Source organism: Sinocyclocheilus rhinocerous, unplaced genomic scaffold (assembly GCF_001515625.1).
Source record: "Sinocyclocheilus rhinocerous isolate Xijiao unplaced genomic scaffold, SAMN03320098_v1.1 scaffold1154, whole genome shotgun sequence".
NCBI classification, from domain to species: domain Eukaryota; kingdom Metazoa; phylum Chordata; class Actinopteri; order Cypriniformes; family Cyprinidae; genus Sinocyclocheilus; species Sinocyclocheilus rhinocerous.
Genome location: NW_015627356.1, coordinates 697,990 through 723,558, shown reverse-complemented (window position 1 = coordinate 723,558; position 25,569 = coordinate 697,990). Strand labels below are relative to the sequence as shown.

Sequence of the window (25,569 nt, the reverse complement as noted above, 5' to 3'; positions counted from 1 at the left end):
TCATGTATGAGATAAAGGAGAAAACCACTTTCGCTAATATTCTGCCGAATAATTAATAATAATTAATTTATAATTTATACCGTGGATTGATTTTCACTTGTATGTATCAGAAAATTATTACGGAGGCAGCTGACGTTAATGAAATAATTTGCAGCTTTACTGGCATTTCCTGTTCATCAATAAGGCAAGAACCAGACCCATTATAAACCTAAATATACTTGATTAAATTAAATTAATTTAAAAGTGTAGTGTAGTAGTAGTAATAGAATATGTTCGCGGTCGTAATGATGATATAGCGCACACAAAATACTATCTGTTCCGTGCTCCGGTGCGGTTAGCGCTAAAAAAATTGCACGCAAATTTCACCGCTGCACAAGAACTCCGGCGTTTTGAGCGGTGAGTGGATTATAACTTAAACACCTCTGATTGGTCATTGCCTTCCAGAAATCAACAAATATGTCTATGATTGGCTACACTGCTCAACGCTGCAAACACGTGTTATAAACAGAAACTCTGCCTAATGTGCTTAAATTGCGCCTGTTAATCGTTTTTATTTTATATTAGTTGTTCTTGTTGCTTTTGTGCAATAGATGAATAACAATTTATTTGTTATTAGATATTTTGTGTTTAGATATTTCTATTTCGCGGGAGTCCCGCGAATCATTTTATTCTCCCGCATCCCGCACACACACACGAGTGTCTACCTGTTTTTATACAGTCTATGGTGTCCACCCGCCCTCGCCCTCGCCCATCAAGTCTTGTCCCACGCTGCACTCTGTCTGTTGCATCTGGAATATTGGATGTTATTCGAGTTTAACTCATGCTCATATATCACTTGGTTCAAAGAGTATGACAAATCAGACGGATTGCAGATACTACGGTATAGTTCATACTATAGTAAAGTTACTGTATGCATGTTGAAATGTCATTACGTTCTGGATAATTAAGCATAATTAATCTGTTAAAAACGATTTAACCAAAAAGCATTTACTGACAATTTTTTTTCTATGGCCACCAGGTGGAGCACCTCTAACTTTTCCTCAAGCTAGTGCACTTTCAGTCATGCTAATAATGAGTTATTTTACAAACATTAATGATGTCAAATGTGCAGCGAGTTTTAATTCACGCCTGTGTATTGGTTTGCTAAAGTTTGAGTGTTTTTTAGTGTGTGATCCGAGTGTTGTAGATTTGTGGCTATAGCATTAGCATATCAGGAGACCGTTTCCGTCGCACTCTTTGCTGTGAACTCATAAAACATTCAGCATGCTAGTGGACTAGCATCAAAAAAAGTACTTTTTATTAATAAAACATTGACATGAAGCAGTTATTTCCCTTAAATATTGATCTTTGCGTTATGAATATGGTATAAAGATGAATCTGTGGTAATCTGGAGGTTGTTTTTATGAGTTGATTGGTGTGTGTCCTTTAGTGTGTAATGCGTGTGTAGACTTCATTATTATTCAAAGCAGCATGAGAATTTAAAATTGTGTTTTAAAAATTTTATATGGTAGATGATTAAAATATGATGTATTAAGGATTGTATTAGAGGGCACAGATTTCATTTTAAATTGACAAAGAGAAGCTGGTCACCTCTTCTCTCTCCTGCTCTCGTCGTATCTCCTCATCCTGTCTATTCTCTTTGTTTAATTCCTCCTTGCCTCGTCCTTCTCCCCTCATCTAGTATCTTCTCATCTCTTCTTTCCCCATATCTTGCCATTTAGTCTCTTCTCCTACACCCTTCAACTCATTGAGAAAGTCCTGCAAGAAGCTAAAAGAGGACATATTGATATATGAAGTTAATATCTCACCTCCTCTCCTTTCATCTCCTCTCCTCCTCCTTAATTCTCTTCCTGTGAGTCAGCATAACTAATATTTGGCTCTGTTCCTCATCTTTTGTGCTTTCACTCTTTGTTTTCTGATCCAGTATGAGGTCTGGTTGTTGACTGACATCATGATGCTTCCCTACTGAGTAACAAAGTGTAACAGGTGTTAATGATGTCATTTCCTGTGGGGGGGTTGTGTGTTTAATGGACGTCTTATTGCAGGAACACTCCCAGAAATCGTGACTGGTGTACTTGCACTTCTAGCACAGCCCGTCTGGGGTATAGTTAATATTTTTACGACAGGTTATCTTTCTTAAGGCATATTGTGCATATTTCATGTGTACTTTTTCAGTAAGTCTAGCCATTTTTGCTGATATGGCTTTAAAACATTAGGCTAATAAATAAATAAATACATTTTCAGTAAGTCAAGCCACTGTTATTTATATGGCGTTTTATACAAGATTGTTTCAAAGCACGAAAGTAAGTTTCAAAATAAATCAATTGAGAAACCAATTCAATTTAAACTATTAGCAGCTCTACAGAAGATAATAGTGTCATTATTCAGTTCAATATAGTTCATTTTTAATTCAGTTTAGTTCAATAACAGTGTCGATGTTGCAAAATTAGTTTCATTATCCAGCACAATTCAATTCAAATGTTGTTCTCATCTGATAAATATAATGTATAGCCTATTATATGTAAATAAGCCAAAAAGGATGCACCATAAAATCAGTCCATACAACATTCATTTGTGCTGTATTTATTTATATATTTTTCCATATTTATAAGTGTTGTGAAGTCATATGATCATTTTCGGTGAGAAACCGACATAAATTTAAATGGTTCTTTGCTGAGAATCTCTCCAGTGAGCTCTTAAATGCTGTGATTGAATCAGTGAGTTGAGCTCAAGTACCAGATCAATGCAATTCCTGAACAAATCATTGAGACCAGGGGTGCATTTCCCAAAAGCATCGGTAGGCAACTATGGTGGTAAGTTCCATCGAACTCTGTTGGTATCAACGGAACTTGTGACCATAGTTGCTTTTGGGAAATGCACCCCAGTTTGGTTAACTGAATCAACTGGTTCACTGAAAAAGATTCAAAAGACTCACTGCTTTATTCACAAGCTCTCATAAATGAACCTTTGGATGACAAGATTTTTGGAAGTTGAAAATTTAAGTCATATGGGCTACATTTATGCCATTGTTTTTCATTTTGATAGTCTTTCACTTTCATTATATTGAAAAGATTGTCTAGGATCATTTTCAAAAATTCTCCACAAGAAAGAAAGTCATATTGTTTGGCACAAAATGATGGTAGAACATTCATTAATTGTGAACTGTTCCTTTAAAAATGTCAATACTACAAGATCGAAGAACACAGCCGTTTTAGATCTTAACAGGTGTGGTTTTGGTAGTGTATCACTCAGGAGATTGTTGATAAAGTGACGTGAAGCCAAGTATGGTATCCCATACTCAGAATTTGTGCTCTGCATTTCACCCATCCAAGTGCACACACACACCCGGAGCAGTGGTGCCTTGTTCAAGAGCACCTCAGTTGTGGGAAATGAGGGTGGAAGAGAGCACTGGTCAGTCACTCCCCCCACCTACATTTCCTGCCAGTTCTGAGACTCGAACCACCAGCATTTTCGTCTCGTCTCGTTTTCGTCACGTGATAAAGGTTCGTTGACGACGATATTTAGTCATAATTTTCGTTGACGAAAGCAACACTACCTGCAACCTTTCGGTTACAAGTCCAACTCCCCTAACCATTAGGCCACTGTCTCTGTATTATACACCTGATATTATACCCTTCTTCTCCAGAAAGACCCAGTGGACTGGCTAGCATAGCATTTTGAGCAGCAGCGTCAGGAAAGCTAGTGCTGATGTTTTGTCTCTCCTGAGGATGTTTCTACCTTTTTCATGCTCTTATTTTCTCGCTTGACATCTCAGAAACAGGTCTCAGTAACTTCAATCTCTCTTCCGAGAGCAATTCACAGAGGAAATACAACAGTTTAGAGGGCTTAGTTGTGTTTGTGTTTGATGTTAAAGCAATCGCTTCGTCTGAAGTGCAGCTTCTTTCACATTGTCAGAAAGTCTCTCAAAAGAGAGACAATTGAGATGAGTTAAGAGTGAGTTTTTGGCTGATTTACATCATGAGCATCAGAATGACTTCATACAGTCACATGTGCGTTTGTGCATGTACAGTAAAATAGAGAGCACGTATTTATGTGCGAGATGTGGGTTGTTTGGTAAGGATACATTAATTGAGCTGTTTCTAACCTAATTGCTACAATCATTCATGTACAAGTTTAGTTTAATGCTGACTAAACAGCTCCGTCTACAGTTTAGAGGGTGCAAGTGTGTATGCGTGTGTTTGTGCATGTGGGAGTGTGTGTGACATCTGTGGTTAAATACTTTTTGGCAGGGCGGCCCTGTTTAAAATAGACTGTTTTTGCTGCTAGATGGAATAATGTGATAGCACAGCCCCTCTGAAAGAGCTCTCGCTCACTCCTCCATCTCTCGTGCATGTTTTGCAAAATCCTCTTCAGCATTTGTGAAGTCTTATTTATAAAGACATTGTTTTTATTTTATTCTAAAAATGCAAAACTGTTTCCTTTAGGGTGTGTGTTAAGGCTGTACATTTAGCTTTATTTAAAAAGAACAGGTACAAAAAAAGTATTTTGTACATTTTTAAAATGTAATGGTTTTATTTGCTCCATAGGTGAATATGGTTAGTTTATAAATTATTATTCTAACATGTGCAAAATTATTTCTAATGTAATATTTGTATTTATTTATTTATTTATTTTCTTATTTTCTTTTACTTTACTTTATAAATTTCCCCCCTGAAGTTAAATATAACAAAACCTTTCTTTTGGGGCATGTCTACATTTAGAAAAAAACTATTAAATTAATTAACTAACTAACTAACTTAACTAAAACTAACTAACTATTCACTCCTTCCTTCATTTCATTCTTTCAAATTTGTCCCCTGAAATTAAATATGACAAAACCGTTCTTTTTGGAAAAATAATTCATAAATAAATTAACCTTTACAGTTTGTTAATAATATAGATTTTTTTTTTATTTGGGGGTATTTTTTCCATATATTCCACAATTGTAATGAAGTACAGAAGGTACAGAAAACTTCTGTATGTGTGTTTTTATTTACTTATTGTAGCTATACTAACGGAATGTTCCCAAAACTAAAAAAATGCTTTATAAATAAATAAAGCAACAAGGAAAAAAATGGAATAGAATAGGCCTAGTCTTTGGTAAATATTTACATATGCACATAGGTTTATTAGCTATACCTGCAGGACAAATTTGTCCGCTTAAATTACTGAAACTAAATATGAAACATACTGCTTTTGGGAGTATTTAGGGATGTCCTCATTTGGATTCATACATAAATTCATGCTTTCTAAGGTTTTAGGGGAAGTGTTAAAGTTTGTATTAGAATAGTCTAAACTAATACAAACTTTAACACTATATTCTATAATAGAAATTTAGCTAATTATCTTTAAGTCTTTGGTATACCATAAGTCTGTAGTATGATCACATTTACAAGTAAACGTGAGACAACAGCAGATACAAATAGAGCATAAATTGTTGTGTTTTTTTTGTACATTTCTGTGTGTGAGGTTGCATATTTTATCTGACAGCAGCTCTCAAAAGAGAAGTGCTGGTGTTTGTGTGTGTGTGTGTGTGTTTAAGGGTAAAGGGGTCATAAGTAGCTCCTGCCACGTCACAGTGTTTTTCTGTCACTCGAGCAGCGTTGTGTGTCTTACACACACACACACACACAGAGACAGACAGACAGACAGAGAGAGTGTGAGAGTCTATACAGACTATAAATTTGCTAAATAAACTTAGCATTAGAGGTGCATAACTGTGATATCTGCTTGAGCTCTGTGCCATTTAACAAACGTCTGGGTTAAATTTGACAAGATATCAGTGTGTGGTCATTAGGGCTGTGAGCCCTTATCCGCTCAGCTCATCTTCCTCACAGTAGTCATTTTAGAACCAGATTTTTTTTATTAATTAGTTTTTTCCTCTAAATTATGAATTAATCCCAGTATAGACGCATTGTGCTTGCAGTTTAATGCTGTTATATGATTGTTTTTGATTCTCATCTATATTGCAGTTACTCTCACGTGACATTCATAATACAGTTTCTTCATAATAGTCTTAAAAACCAACATAAAAAAGAACTGTGATAAGATCATGATCCTGCCTGGAGGGAAAAATGCAACATATAGGCTGTTTTGGAATTCTGGAATATTTTGCTGCTTTAAAGAGTGAATACTTCATAGTGTTAGTGTTTTATGTTTTTTTCAGTGCATGTACGTATTTACTGTTCACACACACTACCGCTCAAAAGTTTTAAAGGGGTCATATGATAGAACGAGCCGTTTTAGGTAGGCGTGGCTGACTCTTAACTTTTATAAAGAATATCTCTTTGGATTTGAGACTTTAGTCTTTGCAACTTTACAGATCTTCTTTATGCACCAAGAGCTTGTGACACTCCAAAGAGAAAGGAAAACTTGAAATCGCATCATATGACCCCTTTAAAATGTTTTTAAAGAAGTCTCCCCTCCCCAAGGCTGCATTTATTTGATCAAAAATACAGTGAAAACATTAATATTGTTAAATATTACTATATTTAAATAATTATTTTGGAATATTTAAGATTTCGTACAGTAAAAAATACTGTAAAAAGAATAATTATTACAGATATATAATTACAATTTAAAATAGTGGTTTTCCATTTTAATATAATATAAAATGTAATTTATTCATGTGATGCAAAGATGCATTTTCAGCATCATCGTTTTCAGTAACATTTCTTCTTATTATCAATGTTAAAAACAGTTGTGCTGCTTAATATTTTTATGGAAACAAATTTTGTAGGATTCTTTGATGAATGTAAAGTGGAAAAGAACAGCATTGAAATGGATACATTTGTAACATGAAACATGCGCAACTTTATAGAAGCCTTTATTGTAACTTTTGATCAATTTAATGACTCCATGCTAAATAAAAGTATTAATTTCTTGTATATAACCATCAGGAACAGAAGAAACCAAGAAGTCATGCTGGAATAGAAAAAGGGCCCTGCCCAAACTGTTCCCACAAAGTTGGAAGCATAGCATTGTCCAAAATATCTTGGTGTGCTGAGCTTGAAGCATTGAGATTTCCCTTCACTGGAAGTATAGGGGCCCAGTCCAACTCCTGAAAAACAGCCCCATACATTATTCCTCCTCCAGCAAACATTACAGTTGGCACAGACAGTACAGTCAGGCAGGTAATGTTCTTCCTGGCATCCACCAAGCCCAGACTCATCCATCAGGCTGCCAAACAGAAATGTGATTTGTCACTCCACAGAACAGGTTTCCACTGCTCCAGAGTCCACTAGCGGCATTCTTTACACCACTCCATCTGACGCTTGGCATTATACTTGGTGATATGAGGCTTGCATGCAGTATTTGTGCCGATATTATTGCCAGTGGAAGTTTGGAACTCTTCAGTTATGGAATTAATAAAGCATTGGAAAAATATATACATGTATAGAGATTTCAGGTAAACTGGGATGCATGAAGATGTATGAAATGAAGAAATGCCCTTTTCCTTTTTAATTTGAATGATAATATGGAACATGCGATGTGCGTTTTTTTTATGTTTTAAGTGTGCGGATGTCACCGCAGACTTGACCTTAGTGTCCCCGTCATATCTTATTCCCCTGATGTACGTCCCCACAGGAGAAAGGGGGATGAGCAGAGCCAAAGCATGTAATTGCTCCTTAAGCAGAAACTCCTTCATGGTTTGATGGATCTCTTTTTCCTCCAGCATATAGCTCAGCTCCATTTCTGAGAGTCCTGACGGCCTGTGCATCCTTTCATGGCCCATAACCATGGATATAAGCTGCCCGGAGGAAGAGCGGCACTTGTAGCAATCAGCAGGGATGCAGGAATTGAGGTTGATACAGATGGCTTTTGTGTGTCTGTATGGCACGGTGATGTAATGGCAGATGACAGCTGAGCAATTTCATTGATGTGTGTAAATAACCTTTGTACGTTCTGAGTGGGAAAGATTATGTGTGTATCTGTGTGCGTGAGAGAGGGCCGAGCGCTTGATGATCTTCACTGGTGCTGCTCTAGAATTATTTTTAGTACGCATTCTTTAAAATAAGACAGGCAATTTATTCTCAGACAGACCATTTCATCCCATGCTTACAGCGATTTCGTCAAGTAGGACGTGTTCCTTGGTCAAATGCCTTGTTGGTCCTGAAATGTCATTCCGATTGTATCCTTGTCGACCTTATCTTATTTTCTTTGATTTTTGTGGTTAGAATAATGGTTGTGTCCAAAAGCTGAGAAATTCTTCATGTCGCTTGGAAATTGGTGGAAAGAATAAAAATAGCAGCTGATACAGGAAATGTATATTTTGTATTATTCCACTTCTATAGAGAAATAGGTTTTTGTAGACATAAAAGAGATAATTTTGTCATTTACTCTTTCAAACTTGTAGGATTTTTTTATAGGATATATTTTCAATAATTTTTTGTCCCTACAATGATAATAAATGGGATCCAAAACAACATTGGACCTCAATGACTTTCAAAAAACTTAACTTAAATTACTTAACGTAAAACTTAACGTAAATTATCTATTTAATGACAAAAAAAACAGTAGAATTGGAATAATAAAAATAGATATTTTTAGACTCCATCAGTTGCTGATTTAATTAATTAATTAATTTTACATTTAAGGGTGAATTTAAGCAGTTGACTGTTTTGGCATCATGAACTGTTCAGACACAACTTATTCTATGCTGCTTGAAAAGAATGTTGTTCCAGGACCTATCAACAGGGTTTCTGCAGGTATTAATAAGTCCTTCTGCAAATTAAGGCCTAAAAAGGCCTTAAATCATATAGCAGAAAGTCATACATGCATAGTCATGGCATTAAATGTTGCATGCATGAGTGGATTCACGTGGGACCACCAATGAAGATGGCAGCACAGTTGTGTAGCTCCGTAGGTCCACCAATATATTCAGTTTATTCGAACATATTTACTTCACATTTCTATCAGAACTAGTGCCCCTGTTGAGATCAATCAATTGTGTAACAAAAAAGGTGCTTTAGATCGCAGATGTCAATCTCCGCATCAAAGTATTTTAAGGGGACATCAATGAGCCACATGGCAACCAGAAAGACTTCGCCAGCGCATAAATCACAGTCAACCCAGCAGGCAAACCACGATTCCAAGATGGATAACTTGTTGTTATCCAAAATAAGTAAGATGAGCTCTACATTGCGAGGGGTAGCAATGTATGTGTCATCAATTAAAGAAGTGGTTACCGACCTAAAATCTCGGTGAATGCAATCCAAGAAAAGCTAGATGAAGTGGAGGGTCGCATTACCAACATAGAGGACGTCACTTCGACACTCATCAGTGACGGTGAGCGGCATGATAAGCACCTGGCACGTTACTGTCAATAAAAGTACATTTTGTATGCTTCCCAACTCAAGCTCATTGCTTTACTGTCAAATGTGCATTACCAAGAAATAAACGTGTAATATTATTAGTAACTGCACTTATTAATGCAAAGCAATAGTAATTTCTCTTCCAACTTACACTTACAATCTCTTTTACAATCCGTTTTTCCCGGGAGTCTCCCGCATTTCACACCCATTTCCCGCCCCCCTCCCGTTTTGTTATTTCTCCCAGGAAACTCCCCTAATTTGTATGGCCCTACCTCGTTATATGAATAATCAAATCAATATATTATTCCAAGGTTGTCCAGTTGCCAGATCTTGTATGCACAATAGACAGATCATACTATTTTGAACCCATTTGTGACCTCAACCTGGCCACCTACAACTCAGTTGCGCTGTTGATATCTGTGCAGACGGGGGAAGTTTAATCAAGCATCACTGGTAGAAATGGCATTAGAAAGCACAGATGGTGCTATGGTGAAAAAAAAACAAAATATAGCTGCAAATTTAACAGCAGCTGGACGGAGGAATTGGGAATACCTCCAGGGCGGATCAGGCAGTCCAGGGTGCCATTGCGGCACAGGGAGCTCAGGGGCCATGGCGGAGCAGGCAGCTCGGGGAGCCATGGCGGAGCAGACAGACTTGGAAGCCATGGCGGATCAGGCAGACTAGGAAGCCATGGCGGAGCAGGCAAACCAGGAAGCCATGGCGGAACAGGCATACTAGGAGGCCATGGCGGAACAGGCAGTTCAGGAGGCCATGGTGGAGCAGACAGTTCAGGAGGCCATGGTGGAACTCAGAAGGCCATGGCTGGACGGCCTCCGTGGCCTTGGCCACGCCACTGGGCCCGGCCACTACAGCTGGGAACTCAGGACACCATGGCAGGACGGCCTCCGTGGCCTTGGCCTGGAACCGACACTGGAGCGAGCTCTGGGGCTGGAGCCGACACTGAAATATATATAGTTTTATAATGTTGTGATTCATCTCTGAGATGGTTGGTTTGGTTCATGGCTTAGGACTTTATGGATTATTTAGCCTAAAAAGAAAAGGAATGGGAAAAATACTTACAGAATGATTGATTGTGATTTTTTTTTCTTTTTTTCCAGCATTTTTCCTTGCACTGAGGACAAAAAAATTACTTGACACTGGAAACTTGCTGCTTAGCGCCTTGTTAGTAGGGCTGCACGATATTGGAAAAAAACGTCTCAGGTTACTTATGTAACCATGGTTCCCTGAGTAAGATCGCTCTTACCACGGAAATGCACGCTTCAAACAAAACGGTCAGTGAAGACGAAGAAGAGAATGACATGTTCTCCCGGCACCTATTTATACTATAGTCGCACCGGTAGTGACGTCATGGGCTGTCGCCGGCCAATGTGTTGTTGGTGTTTTTTCAATGTATGCTTCAGACACGGGTCACGACGAGGCGTTCCCCCCCATAGCGACCCCTAGAGGACGCAGTTCGAAGTTCCCTTGAAAGAGAACTCACATTGCGATATTTTTTTTTTCTGCGATATATATTGCGATATGAAAAAAAAATCAGATGACTTCTAATAGCTCTTCTATTCTATTTTAGTCGCGCCGCTTTCTCCTTCTTTCCAAAGCGCTCGGGAGCTTGCGCTCTCATGGCGTCTGCCGTTGCTAAGTGACCGTGACCTTTACTCTCCGCAACGACGCGGAAATTTAAACAAAGGATAAACGGATTTCCAGCACTGAAAATCGAGTGCAGTAGCTCTGCTACTAAATTTATTTATAATGGGTATTTCTGTAGAGCTGTCGCGTCCGGTGTAGACACAGTGTCTATGTGTGAGCAAAGAAAACAATCAGTATAAATATTACGATCAGTATACTAAACATCGCACATCCTGCAATGTGACAATCGCAGATGCGCACATCGCGATATCGATGCTGAAACGATATATCGTGCAGCCCTACTTGTTAGGATGAGGTGTAACACCATTGCATACAAATGTGCATTGCAAATAGTTAAGAGATGGTTTAAGGGGATGTTCACACAGAACACGTTCTTGACTTGCAATCTATGTTTGTTTGTTTGTTTTTTTTGTCCATTTCTGTTCCATTGCATTTCATCTAGCTGTTTTTTTGTTTCCAGTTGTGAATGGTGTTTGTGTGTATGATGTTTGTCTGAATGAATGGAAATAATTAAATAGCCTTTAATTCTGCTCTAAAACACACAGTTAGGGTGAATCTAGTTCTCTGTCCTGTCTGAACACGAATGCTTTCACACAGGTTCAAATGAAACCTACAAGGCATATTAACCTTTAAAGGTGCAGTATATGTGTAATATTGACTGCTAGCAGTTGAAATGCACTGCAGTCCAATTAAAAATATTGGAGAGTGTTGTTTCTCCTGCCTCCTTCTGAGACTCGATGCTCACACGGGTTGCCTGACTGAGGACACAGAAAAGGAATGAGCGCAATTGACTAGGGGTGTGAACCTACACTGGTCTCACGGTTCGGTTTGGTTACGATTATCATGTCATCGATTCGGTTCAATTCGATATCACGATGCGTCACAATGCATTGACGATTCACTGCATCCTCAATGTACAATTTTACTTCACATGTATACAATTTTGTCAAAAAATACAAGCAGTCAGATATATGAACTGTACCTGATGTGGTAGTTAGTGGTATTACCCCCTGCATATTGTATTGTGCGTGACATGATTTACACACAGCGTGTGTCTTCTCCAGGTTGTGCTTACCAGGTTGTTCATAAAAGCCGAAATGTGCCCAGATGTCGGCTTTTAAAGTAGTTGGAGCATTTTTAATTACTCGCACTCGCGTCTCGCCTCCCTCCGCCATTAGGCACGTTCGATTTGAAGCGGTCCGCATTATGTCATTTTCTTCATCAGGAGGGCTCGTGGAAAGCCGCGCACCCCGTCCACGTGCAGGCCATTTTTTGAGACCGCGCGGACGATGCACGTACAACTGCGTATGCGTGAGGTGAATGTTGAGACAGAGTGCAAGTCAAGTAGGTGGTACTGCGCCTGTGTCGTGAGCACGGTTGAATATACTTTGAAAGCTGTGCGGACACGGCTGTGCGCGGGATGGAACGGAACGCGGAAAGTGAAGTATACCCGGGCCTTAATGTATGCTAACATGACAAATGACGTCAGAAAAGCGTCAGTACGTTATAATCGGTTATGGTCTATTACTGAACCGATACCGAATCGTCCTCGTCTGCATCGTAGAAACGATTAATTTCGACACCCCTACAATTTACAATGAATGGCGAAGAGCCTTACACAGTTGATAAGTTGATTTATCCACGTTTTAATATGCCTCCGATCGTAGAGCTTCTTAGATGGATGCCGAGGCTTTTTAGGTTGGATAGATCTCTGACCTAATTCGTTTGCTGGCTTTCATGGCTGCAATACGCTGTGTTTTCCGCCAACTGGCAACCCAGGGTGTCAAATACTATTGGGTAAATTACAGAGGCGGACAGTAACTAAGTACATTTACTTGAGTATTGTACTTCAACTTTTACTTGTAATGGAGTAATGTTTGACCAGCAGTATCTGTACTTTCACTCAAGTAATGGAGTTGAGTACTTTGTCCGCCTCTGGTAAATTAGCAGTGGGCAGAATTGCACAGACCAAAACAAAAACAAACATTCCGACATGGAACACACATTTCAAAAGTAGAATAACTGGCTGTAGCATTGTTTTTTGGAGAAACAATTATATGAACGTAGCATGTTTCCTAAATATCTGCAAACATATTATGGCATTTTTATGCTTTAGTATTGTCAGAAAACATTAACATTCAATTTGGATAAGTGTAAGTCACCAAGTCACCAGCGTATCCCAGTTCACCAGTGTTAACTCATGGGAAAATGTGGATATTGAATTGCGATGTCACTTCCAGTTGGCCGTTTTCGTTGTTGAATAATTCAATCAGAGCATGTAGACAGCTTTGTTCCTTTCTTCAGATTTCACATTACTTTTCCTCCATTCACTTGAGCATAATTACATTTCTGAATCATTAATTTCTGTTCAATTCAGTTACACTGCACTCACTTCCAATCACACTGGAGTGTTTTGGAGGGTCTCGCAGCGCACTGGGTAGCACTGTGAGGCCTGGCGTTCTCATCTCCTCCTGCGCGTAATGATTTACCCTCTGGCCTCATTCAGATTAGCACACACTGAATGCGGTCTGACTGCACAATACTGTTATTTCTAGACTGGATGTATCATCCTATTACATTAGCCTGTGCATGTGTGTGTGTGTGTGTGTGTGTGTGTGTGTCTATCCCTCATTCCAAAGGCTCAATAAAAGTTTAGTGTCATTTTGTCAGTGGCAATTACATGGCCACCAAACCTTCGATCATTTACACGCTAAAGTAGGGTGACCATACGTGCCATTTTCCCAGGACGCATCCTGGCCAGGATTTGTTTTGGCTTTGTTTTCCTGTTTTCATGCTTGCTGAAGGTAATGATCGAAAAGTAGTTTGACCAATAACATGCAAGCATTGTACATAATGGACCAATCATGGCGTGTGAGAAGGTGGGATCTACGGTCAAAGCGATGCAATTACGCGTACATATTAGGTGTGTTCGACTTAAAAGCAGTGTGGCTCAGACCGATCAGTGTTTGACATCAAAGTACCTCGAGAGCGTTTCGAAAGCATAACCGTCTGTATGGTAGATGGATGTCATACACCGATCGGTCTGCACACGCAAACAAAGCCAAAACCTAGATATGTGAGGCAATATAGAAATCCTGGCCAGGACGCGTCCTGGGAAAATGGCACGTATGGTCACCCTACGCTAAAGCTCACTGTGTGTGTGTGTGTGTGTGTGTGTGTGAGAGAAAGAGAGAGAGACTTAGAAAATATCTGCTATTTTAAAACCTCACTCAGGTTGTTGTTTATATACTACTGGTCAAAGGTTTATAATAATAAATATTTTGTAATGTTTTTAAATAAGTCTCTTATGCTCACCAAGGCTGTATTTGATCAAAAGTACAGAAAAACAGTAATATTGTGAAATATTATAAATATTATAAAATAGCTGTTTTTTATTTAAATTTATTTTAAGATGTAATTTATTCCTGTGATGCAAAGCTGAATTTTCAGCATCATTACGCCAGTCTTCAGTGGCACATTATCCTTCAGAAATCATGTGAATGTGCTGATTTGCTGCCCAGTTATTACAAATTATTTTTGGTACTCAATATTAATGACAGTTCACATTATTATCATTGTTTTGAGCTTCAGTGGAAGCAGGACCATTTGTAGTATCACATGATCACTGTCACATATTGACTTAATATTATTTTAATCTCCTTACAACAACCCTAATTAGAATACATTAAGAATAGGCTTAATTTTATAGTGCTTATACAGGGTTCGTAGAAAGTGTTACCAATGTTCTTTGTTGTTGTAAGTGAACATTTGTTCTGTTCTGTTTAGTTCTTAGAACTGGAATTTCTGAAATGTCTCTTGAGAGATGAAATGTCCGTTCCTCTTTAAGCCAAATACTAATAGTCTTGAGGAAAGCAAACTAATAATAAATAAGGTTCCTTTAGCAGTCCTAATGACTGACCTTCGAGCTATCGACATCTGGTGTCAGTACCTTCTCAACTGCAAACCACTGCTGGAATAATAGTGGCTGGAAAAGGTCAACTGTGTGTGTTTCCTCACACTAAATTTGATGCGTTTTTTTCCTTTGTCATTGTCTTTTGTTCTTGTTGTGTGTAATTATTGCTATTATTTGAGTTTTTAGCACTTTACATTTATAGCGTTACAATAATCTCAGTCTTTTCTCCTTGACAGCAATGCGATTTATTTTCTTATTGACTTAGCCTTTAGCTAAGACATGCAAGTCTTCTGCTTCTCAAATCTTTTCAGTGAAAGACCGCAGTATGCATTTCCTCAGAGTAGATGTCTCAAAATGTGTTCAGATTTGCTTGCAATGAAATTCAGAGAACTTGTTTTCTCAAATTCTTCAACACCAAATGATCTGAGCAATGTTAATAATTGTAGTACTCTTGCTGTGTTAACAATTGTCTAACTGTTGTCTTTTTATCAAATGTATATTTCATATATTTTTTATTTCTCATAAAAAATTAAGGTTAAAAATTAAACTTCATTGAAATTTGATATTGAAGCTATAAACCAAGTGTTATGTAAGACCAACATCTGAGCAAGTCATCTTGGTACACTGTTCACTACAAATAATGACACATTATTTTCAACTTTGTGTACTAGAGTTCTTGTCCATGGTGTTTTAAGATGCTATTTCTTTACGTTTTTTTTTTCCAGTTCTAGAACTTTAACTATTCACACTTTTATCCAGGTTTTACAAGACCCTGGTTCTTCAAAGAAAAACGAAGATGGGAGATATCTTGATTTTTAGGTGTTTTAGCTTATTTTAAAGCTTGTTTTGTATTATAATAAACCATTTCATCCAAGTTATCTTGAGGCCACTTCACACGTTTGCCAGGCCCCCTTGAGCAGCACCCTCACAGTATTATGTGTTGTGGTTCGGTGTGTCTCGTGTGTGGTTGTAGTGATCTGTAATGGCCACCCTCCTCTTGCCGACGCTCTGTCAGAGTAAAGCGCTCTTGTGTGCCACACGCTGACCTTTAGGTAATGAGTCATTGTGCTGTGTGTACTCTGTAATCTAGTGCTTCCAGCATCTCCACTACTGTCTGTGTGCTGTGCCATCTGCACTTAGCTTCTGCTGGCTGCCGCTCCATCTGTTTATCTGGAAAGAGTGAGTCAAACATTAAACCACGCAGGGCCAGATTTTTATCTTTACGATGGATATTCACAAATATCAATGACTTGTGTTGTGTTTTAAAACGCATTTTTGAAAATCGAGTGATGGTTAAAGTAGAGCAGAATAGAGTACAGTCAAATGGAAAATTGTGTGTGTGTGTGTATATATATGTATATATGTGTGTGTGTGTAAATATATATATATATATATATAAATCTGAACAGAAGTAAAGTGAATTGGACTGAAGTAAATCAAAGAATTGTTATGAAAATTGATTAATTTTGTCACTTTTTGAAGTTAACTTGGAATGATTTGAATGATCTAAAACTGATATAAAAACAAATTAATTTGAATTGAATTGAATTGAGCTGAACTGAATGGAATTTGTTTGGGTGGCACGTTGGTCTGATTTTTTTCGTGTGAATGTAACAATGTCAGAATGGAATAGAACTGATTTAGAATTAACTGGACTTTACAAATGGACTTGAACAAGAAAATTAAAAAATAAGCTAAATTAAGTTAATTCCTTTTGTCTGAATTGTGTGTGTGTATATATATATATATATGTATATATTCAAAACATGCAATGCTTCATATTTTTTTTTGAACCTGTGATATTTTTTTCAGAAGAAAATATTTATATTCTGAATACATGCTGTTCTTTTTAACTTTTTATTCATCAACGAATCCTGAAAAAGTATCGCAGTTTCCAAAAAAAAATTAATTTGGCAGCACAACTGTTGCATATTAGAATGATTTCTGAAGGATCATGTGACACTTTAGACTGGAGTAATGGCTGATGGAAATTCAGCTTTGCATCACAAAAGTAAATTATATATATATATATATATATATATGTATGTATGTATGTATCTGAACAGACATGAAGTGAATTGGGCTAAACTGAATCAAATGGATTTGAAACAGTTTAATTTTATTTGAATCTGACTGAATACAATGGAAATGTTATGAAAGTTATTTATTGTGATTTAGAATTAACTTGATTTACAATAACTTGATTTAGAATTAATTGGACTACATAAATGCAAATGAAACAATATAAATGTAGTTTATATTGTTTGAGTGGCACATTTGGCTGCTTGATTATGAGACTGTTGGAATGGAATAAAACTCAACTGAAACAGAATTGATTTTAAATGAATTGAAACCAATTTGCACTGCATTTGTTTGGGCGCCACATTTAGTTGTTTTTTTAGACTATAAGAATTTTTCTTGCTTGCTTTAAGTGCAAACACTTAAGACATCTACACCGCACATTTACTATCAAGAGGGAATCACTCTACATGGCTGCAACAAACACAAAAACAACTGCACACACACACACGCAAAGAAGAGCCTGCTGACTTTTAACTGCTTTTACAATGCACAAACACTATAGGACTGACAGCAGTGTGTGGGACATCAGATATGATTCTCTAAAAGGCACAGCAGGTGCGTACAAACAGCGGGAATCTGATGAGAAATTAGACGCTTCAGTCCTCTGAGAGACTACATCTAAAAGGGTGACTGAGTTCATTAAATCACATGGCAGGATGACATTTGTGTGTGTACGTGTGAGAAAGCGAGTGTGTGTTTATGCACAAATTCATTCATGCGTGTGCGAGAGTGTGTTTGTTTCCAGATGCAATCATGCATTTGTGTGTGTGTGGGCAAATGCGTGTGGGATAGACTTTCCGTGTGTGCGCGAGAGCGTGTATGAGCATAGTTTTGTGTGTGTGTGTGTGTGTGTGTTTGTTCATGCAGCATCGTTCTACTTATGAACAAAATGGTGGACCTGGTGTAGATGCCAGAGGCATCTCAGAGGATTACTTTATTGCTCAGGTGTTACTCTTTTTTTTATTGTTTTAATGCCGTAGTTAAGTTGTACTGTATGTTTTGTGTAGCTAACTATTAACTTTGTCTCAGATATTTCTCCTAAAAGGAGACAAAATGAGTCAATAGTTGTCTCATTTACTTTTGCATTGGAGTGTTTTGATAGTATTTTGGGTGCTGGGTCATATTCATGGATTTCAGTCACGTGACTTTTTTGTTGCGGCCGCCATCATTAGGACCTTGCGTAGCCTCTCCTTGGTAATCGCAAACCAAAATAACACTTCACCAAAAACGGAAAACAATGGTATTTAAAAAAAATGGATACTTTAGGATTAGATCCTTATTTACTGTCAAGCGAACTGCTGACTCCACTAAAGTCTAAAACTTAACAACTTGGCATTTGCTGATAGGCTGTTTACATCTACCTCATACACAATCCCTCTCCGTACACTCGGGCCATTTTCAGTTAAATTTTCACCTGCTAGAGACTTGTCCACCGGCCCGGATCCATCTGCAGCACCCGGCCTGGATGTTTGCGTACTCACTTTCAGATTCTGGGCCGAATCAACCGGACCAGATGCGACAGCCGTAACTTGCCGACACTGCGGCATCCAAGCCAGACTCGGCCCTTTGCGCAGCACACCAGACTTAGCACAGCTGCATTTCTATATCTACTGTACTGTTCATTAATATTTCATTTACAATTAATAACGTTACCTAGACAAAACATTTACTTTCATTTTAATTATATAGATTATAATACATAAATAACATGACTTAACAAATCTATAAACATCTCATTATTATGAAAGCAATTTTAAAGTCCATTAAATAACTAGCTTGACCAAGCTGGCATGAGGAAAATTTATTTACAAAATTATTTACAAAACCATGCAATTACAGCAAAAAACAGCAGTTATACAATAAGTGTAGATAAAATATTTAACACATTTTGTAAAATTACCCATGCATTTACTTGAATGAATGAGGCATTTATATGTACACTTGGACTGTAACATTTAATAAAGGTATCAGTGAATACTGTTCTTGGTTGTTGCTCATTGTCGGTCATTGTGCAGCATGTCTTTCCACATCTTAGTCCAGTGAGTACTTTGCTTGGGAGCTTTCATTTCTGCACCTGTAAAGAGCAAATAATGCACAAGTATCTATTACTAAAGGTCTAACTGAATGCACCAAACTGAATGAAAGTAAATGTATATATATTGTATCAAAGCACATGATGTTTGAAAGACTATTTACTTATTATTTAATTCTAGCAACTGTAAAAGCAGGACACAGCTACTGCAAATGATCTCAGACATATTGATGCATTTAAATTTGATTGCAGTACATTGTCATTGTAAAAATCATTGCAACTAGCTTATATAGGCTATTTAGTTAACAGATTATTTGAAAAGAACGTTCTTCTATAGAATTATAAAACTAATAGTACAGCACGTATTTGTACTGGTGCAGAATGAGAGGACAGTAGTACAGCCTAGCGCATTTCACACAGGCTAGATTCACTTTCGCCTGAAAGTCGTGTATGCCTAAGGTTGAAAATAAATTATGTTTATAGTGAATGCCCCTATATATGAATGGTTTTATTTTTCATAAACTTTCATAAACTTTCCAGTGATGTCTGTGGGAAAGATATATTCACTCGACAAGCTCGCGCATCTACGCCGCAGCGCGCTCAATCCACTCAGCGCGCTTTGTTTATCAGCTCGCGCACATCAGCTATACAGGCGTTAATACTGAATGTTTAACGTTATATTCATTGCATACATATACTTCGTAGTAGACATCCTTAACTCCTTTCTGCTGTCTGTTGTTCTGTTGTCGGTGTTTCTTTGTTTGAATATGGCGCTTATCACATGCTGTGTGGTATCGGCGTTTGGTATCGGGGCATTTTTACGAGTACGAGTACAGGAGACCAGTATCGGGCCCGATACCGATACCGGTATTGGTATCGGTATCGGTGCATCCCTATTATTAACATAAGAAATGCATGGGTCCGTTATATTAATGCAGTGGTATTCAAACTTGTTCCTGGGGACCCACAGCTCTGCACATTTTGCTTGTCTCCCTAATCTACACACCTGATTCAGATCATCAGCTCATTAGAAAAGAGCTCCATGAACTCAAATGAGTGTGTCAGATAAGGGAGACATGCAAAATGTGCAGAGCAGTGGGTCCCGAGGAACAGGATTGAAAACCACTGTATTAATGCACAACCGATATTTTCTTATTTAAGTTCACTTAAGACGTAACCAACTGTTTTTACGTCGATACTCGTCAAGACAGCCATTCAGACATAATTTTGTACGAATTTGCTCAAGACATGAAAAAGAACTAAGTTTGGTATTTGCTTGATGTCTGAGAGAAGGCTTTCTGTGTGTGCACGCTTCAGGTGCGTGTGCGCACAGAGACGATCTATGACAGCGCGCGAGTACCACATTGAGATCTCTTTCGTGCCGTCTTGTGCTTGAATAGCTTGAGAGCGAAAACAAAAAGAATGATTAGATGGAGATAGATGACATAGCAGCATGCAGTAAGAAACATTCATGTTTGGAAGTTAAGTCTGTAAATTCGCGTGACATCACAGGCTTCGCTAATCCCGTGCGAATGCGCCACACGAAACTCAGATGTGGGGGTGTAATTTCTAAATCACACAGTGTCCCCAGATAATACTTATCCCATGCGAATAGGGCTTTTGAAACCCCGCTTGAGACATTAGTGGCCACATACACATTATAAAGTTTCAGGAGTGACAACTGCATTTAAATACGGGGGTGAATCCTCTAAATCATCGTTTTGTGTGTGTACGGAACAGAACTCACTCTCGAAATTGCGATGACCGACCCCACTGTAATCTTAGCAACGTTTTGCCGTCTTGCTTTGCAGAGTGCACTCTTGAAGGGTTGCCACTTCCAATTATTATAAGCGACGTGTATTAAGCATCTTTGGGCTTGTTATTTGGTTTCGGCTCATAAAGTGGTCCAGTTTATGGAGTTAATAAAGTAGACAGATGCATATATTGCAGATATTATATATTAATATTAACTAAACAACATTTAATTGAAATGCCCACTTAATCTTTAATATTTGCCCGCTTCTTAAAGATAGAATTGCTACAGCCACTGTCACTTCTTGAACAAGAACATGTAGACATCAAAACATGCAAACTCAGAGCGAGGGTTTAAACTTTTATTTTGAAGTCGAGATGAACAGTTAGCATATTTAGAAAGATAATGATTTTGTTATATGATTTGTCATTTAAATATTTTTGTTTAGCTTCATTTTTATTTTAGTAATTTTAGTACTTAAACTTAAACTTTATTTCAGTTAGTTGCCAAGGCATTTACCTTTTTCATTTAATGTTTATATTTTATTTCAGCTTTATTTCAATTAATTTTATTCAAATTTTAATAGTTGTAGTTTTTGTTAACAGTGACAACACTTATGTATACCACTGTTTTATTTTTTACCAAATACTATGGTGTTTTGGTGTCTTGTTGACTATAGTTTAACTTTTGTAAGGGCTCTCTATCATCTTTAACACACACACACACACACACACATCTGTGACTGTGCAACCGGCCTGCGTTCTGCAGTGATGGAATAATGAGATTATCGTATCAGAATAAGCATGATGTCGTCTAACCAGAGCTGACGAAAAACGATTGTCGGCATCATCAAAATAATGCCTGCCTGCTTCGAGGAATAAAAAACAGAGACTGTGACAAATCTATGCCTTGTAGTGAGTAATGAAACATGCATGTTTACTGCAGAACCAAAATGACCTTACCAGCGATACCTCTAAAAATAAATTCACATTGTTTGCTTTCCACCAAATATAGTTAGTTAGCTAGTTTTTGTTAGTAACTAGTATCGTAGTAAACTACATCATAGTTTACGGCAACATGAATGTTAAATGATGATTGGTTAACCTGTGCATTAGCTCGGTCTGAATAACAGCAGTGACTCAGCTGTTGTTGTTGTGATGTGATCGTGAACGTTATTGCATCAATTAATCAAATCTGCCACTAATGTCTCATTCAAAGTAATTACTGCACGGGTTCTAAAAGTGTCAAAGCTCAATATTAATTAGCACTTGCATTATGTAAAAAAGAATGCGACTGAGACGGATCACAGATGCTTCGCTGAAATGTGTGATGAACAGTTATGATTTTTAGTGCTCTACACACCTTGAAGGAGTTTGTAAAACACCTAAAAATATGCAATGCACATGCTGTGGTGTTAGTGTTCATAAATTTGTTCCTCAGCAGTTTGGTTTTAAAATACAAATGACTCCTGGCTGCTTCAAAGTGGTTTATTTTGAATCTGAATCATTTTCAGTTTCCCATGCGTTTCTCCCATTAGCTCAGGCTATGTCGTAGCGAGAAAGACCACATGCACGCATTATGACTAAGCTCATCAACAGCCAGGACAGGAACGAAAACCCAACTGTGTAAAAGATCAACCCACTGCCACAGATAGCGATAAAAAATGCTTTTAAATTCTCACGGTATCGAAGCTCTGCAAGGCTCTGCATTGACAGTAAATAAACCACCTACGTGCATCAGCTCTAATCTCCTCACATCCCACTCAAGAGCTCTCGCTAAAGCGAGCGTTCATCGTCGGAAAGAGGAGGAGGAACGCCACCGAGGTGAACAGGGAATCACGCAAATTGAATACTATGTGTTTGTCGTTTGCTGAATCAATATCACCGCATACAGTATCTCTACGCTGTAAACACAGAGTTTATGTACTGACATCAAGGCTTGCGTAGTCTTGCGTAACCAGACTTTTGACTTGGCGAAAGGTCTAGTCCTAGTTCACATTGCAGCTTGTTTTGGATGAAGACTACCTTATATGATATGTAAAGTGTCATTTTGTTTTGTTTTGTTTAACGTGCTAGTCATTCAGAAGAGTGTTTAACATGCTAGCAGGTCAGCGTTTACCTTATGCAAATGACTCTCTGCATGCAGCTTCAGCCGTCTTTGCTGGTTTTGGCTACATTGACAGTGAGCATGTGGGAGGAGAGAGTGTCCGCAATACTTAGATGATGCAGGTGAGTCATGAAAGCTTGCATATCTCCATTGCCAGCTTGTTTTGTCATGAACAGTGATGTCGAACTCGCTTACAGTTTACACTACCAGTCAGTAGTTTGGAATAATTCGGGTTTTTTTAATGTTTTTGAAAGTAGTCTCTTAAACGTTTACACAGGCTGTTTTTCCCATTGATAATAACAAGAAATGTTTTTGAGCAGCAAATCAGCATTAGAATGATTTCTGAAGGATCATGTGACACTGAAGACTTGGAGTAATGATGCTGAAAATTAAGCTTTGCATCACAGGAATAAATGTTACAATATATTCAAATAGAAAACGGTTATTTAAAATTGTAATAATATTTCATAATATTACTGTTTTGAATGGTAGTGTATGCTTGTGTGGAGCTTGATTTGAACACTATTTGTCTTTATTTAGCACTAACATTCTTACAGGTTGATATTATACAAAACCAATGTCATACAACTATGCTGGAATAGTTTGTGGAAAGGTGACTTTCTCCTGTTTTCATCATTAATAAGAAAAGCACAACTTAAGTCATGTTACCCACTAGTCAACACAGACCCAACTAGTGGCAGAAATTAAGCATTAGCGTTAGTTCTGGCAGGTCACGTGAGTCAAGCTTGCATCAGCTGATTCTCAGCTGATCACATCTACCTATAGGAATACGACACCTATCGCGGCATTCCTATATAAGCTCTATTCAGTATTATTCAGCAGCTTTTTCCTCTTGCTCAGGAGCAAATGACCCTCCTCCATCCCCAACTCCTCCTTTCGCCAAGTCAGGACTTGGCTTTCTGATATTCCTCGCTGAATCAGACTCCTTTATCTTGAATAATGTGTTACACTTAAATATCATTAAGTACATTAATGATATCTGCTTTGTTCTATTCTGTTTACCCTAGGGGGGTTATTATTGCTGCTCTCCCTGCTTTTTCATGTCAGGCTGCATGGATGGGCAGGGAGTTTTTGCCCAGAACAGAACCATACCGCCAAACTAAATTTTATGCTAAGTATCTATCATTTTGACGATAGTGGTCCTGACAGAACTATAGTCGATGTGTTGAATCAAGAAGAGCTTTATTGCCACAAGGATTTTTTTCTTTTGGTAATGAAGCTAAAATATATTTAAAAATATATGTAATATAGGTTATATAGTAATTAATAAAACATTAATGAAATAATTTTATAATGTGTGCTTGTGTGTTTTTGGGGTCCAGTAAGTTTAAAAAAAAAATTTTTTTTAATGATTTTGTAAAGTCTCTTATGCTCACCAAGGCTGCATTTATTTGATCAAAAATACAGAAAAACAGTAATATAGTGAAATATTACAATTTAAACGGTTTTATTTTAATATATTATAAATTATTTTAAATTGTGAATAGAAAGTTCAATTAAAAATCATTTGAAATAGAAATCTTTTTTAACATTGTCTTTAGTCACTATCACTATACTGTCTTCTCTATACTTCTCTATGCTTCTCTATACTGTCAAATCAATACATCCTTGCTATAAGTATTAACTTATTAAAGATTTAATATATAAAGGGAGAGAGAGATAATATAATGTTTTTCTCTATGCAGCTCTTTTCTATAAAGCAAAAGCCTGAGCTTTTCAAAAGTGTGCTGTTAAAAGTTAAAAGAGTTATTGAATTATAGACAGCTCCACAATATTTTCAGTCTTTAACGTGCAACTGTATTAAATCTATTTTTGTCTTCAGATATCATTCATATATGCTGCCAATTCCATCCAAGTGCACTTTGACCTTTCAACCTATTGACCCCAGCAATATTTTTCTTCAATATTCCAGCACAGCAGAGAGTGATAACATGAAATTTTCACACCCATATTTCCAATACGTGTAATGTGTGTGCACATGAGGTCAAAACATCAACTCCAACACAGTAAGTAAGAAAAGAAAACTCTCCCTGGTGCCGCTTGCAAATCGAATCGATCAGGCTCGACTTCTATAAATAGAATCCATAGCCGCACACTCGAGTGGGCAGGCGGCCTTCGGCGGAACTGGGAGATCAATCCTTACAAGTCCAAAAGATCAGTAAAAGCCAGTTAAGTTCGCACAAGTGCTCGGCAGGAGTTGAGCCGTGTGGCCGTGCGGTGTTGCGGTAATGAATGCATGTGTTTGTGGGTGTTGAGCACTGTGGCGTGGGCTTCCAGTGGGCGTTCAGAAGGTTTTTAAGAGGCTATATGTCAATGGGATGCATTCTCATTAAATCTGCTGCTATTTCTGTGGAGATATGAATTGATTCTCTTTTTTTAGATGGATGGGTACATTTAGATGTATTTTTATATACAGTAGTTCTATCTAACAGTTTGATTGCAATTCCAGAAGTTACATAAGTAACTTTTAGACACAATATTTTCTATGGTTTTGATTGAATTGGTTTAGTGAATGATTCATTGACCCGCTTGAAGACAGCCACTTGGTTCGGTACGTACCTCGGTTTTAATGTCATGGTTTGGTGCGGTTTTCAGTACAGTATGGGGGTTTACTGAACAAATTGTGGCTCTGTCTTTAAATAAATTCAGTTCAGTCTTTATTTCCATTACCATTTCCTTAAGG

The 25,569-nt window shown here is 37.7% G+C and overlaps 1 protein-coding gene across 2 annotated transcripts in view; it reads left to right on the top strand.

Annotated features, from left to right (window-relative positions):
- Nucleotides 1-25,569, top strand: part of LOC107727349 (potassium channel subfamily K member 9-like) — a 44,981-nt gene that overhangs the window by 16,046 nt on the left and 3,366 nt on the right. The window contains exon 1 of one of the 2 annotated variants that reach the window (XM_016537201.1): nucleotides 22,308-22,582. The exons of the other annotated variant lie outside the window; for it this stretch is intronic. Within the exon in view, the coding sequence (XP_016392687.1) occupies nucleotides 22,423-22,582 (160 nt within the window). The 5' untranslated portion in view covers nucleotides 22,308-22,422. Of the gene's footprint in view, nucleotides 1-22,307; nucleotides 22,583-25,569 lie in introns of those variants that run through there. 2 annotated transcript variants of the gene reach the window in all.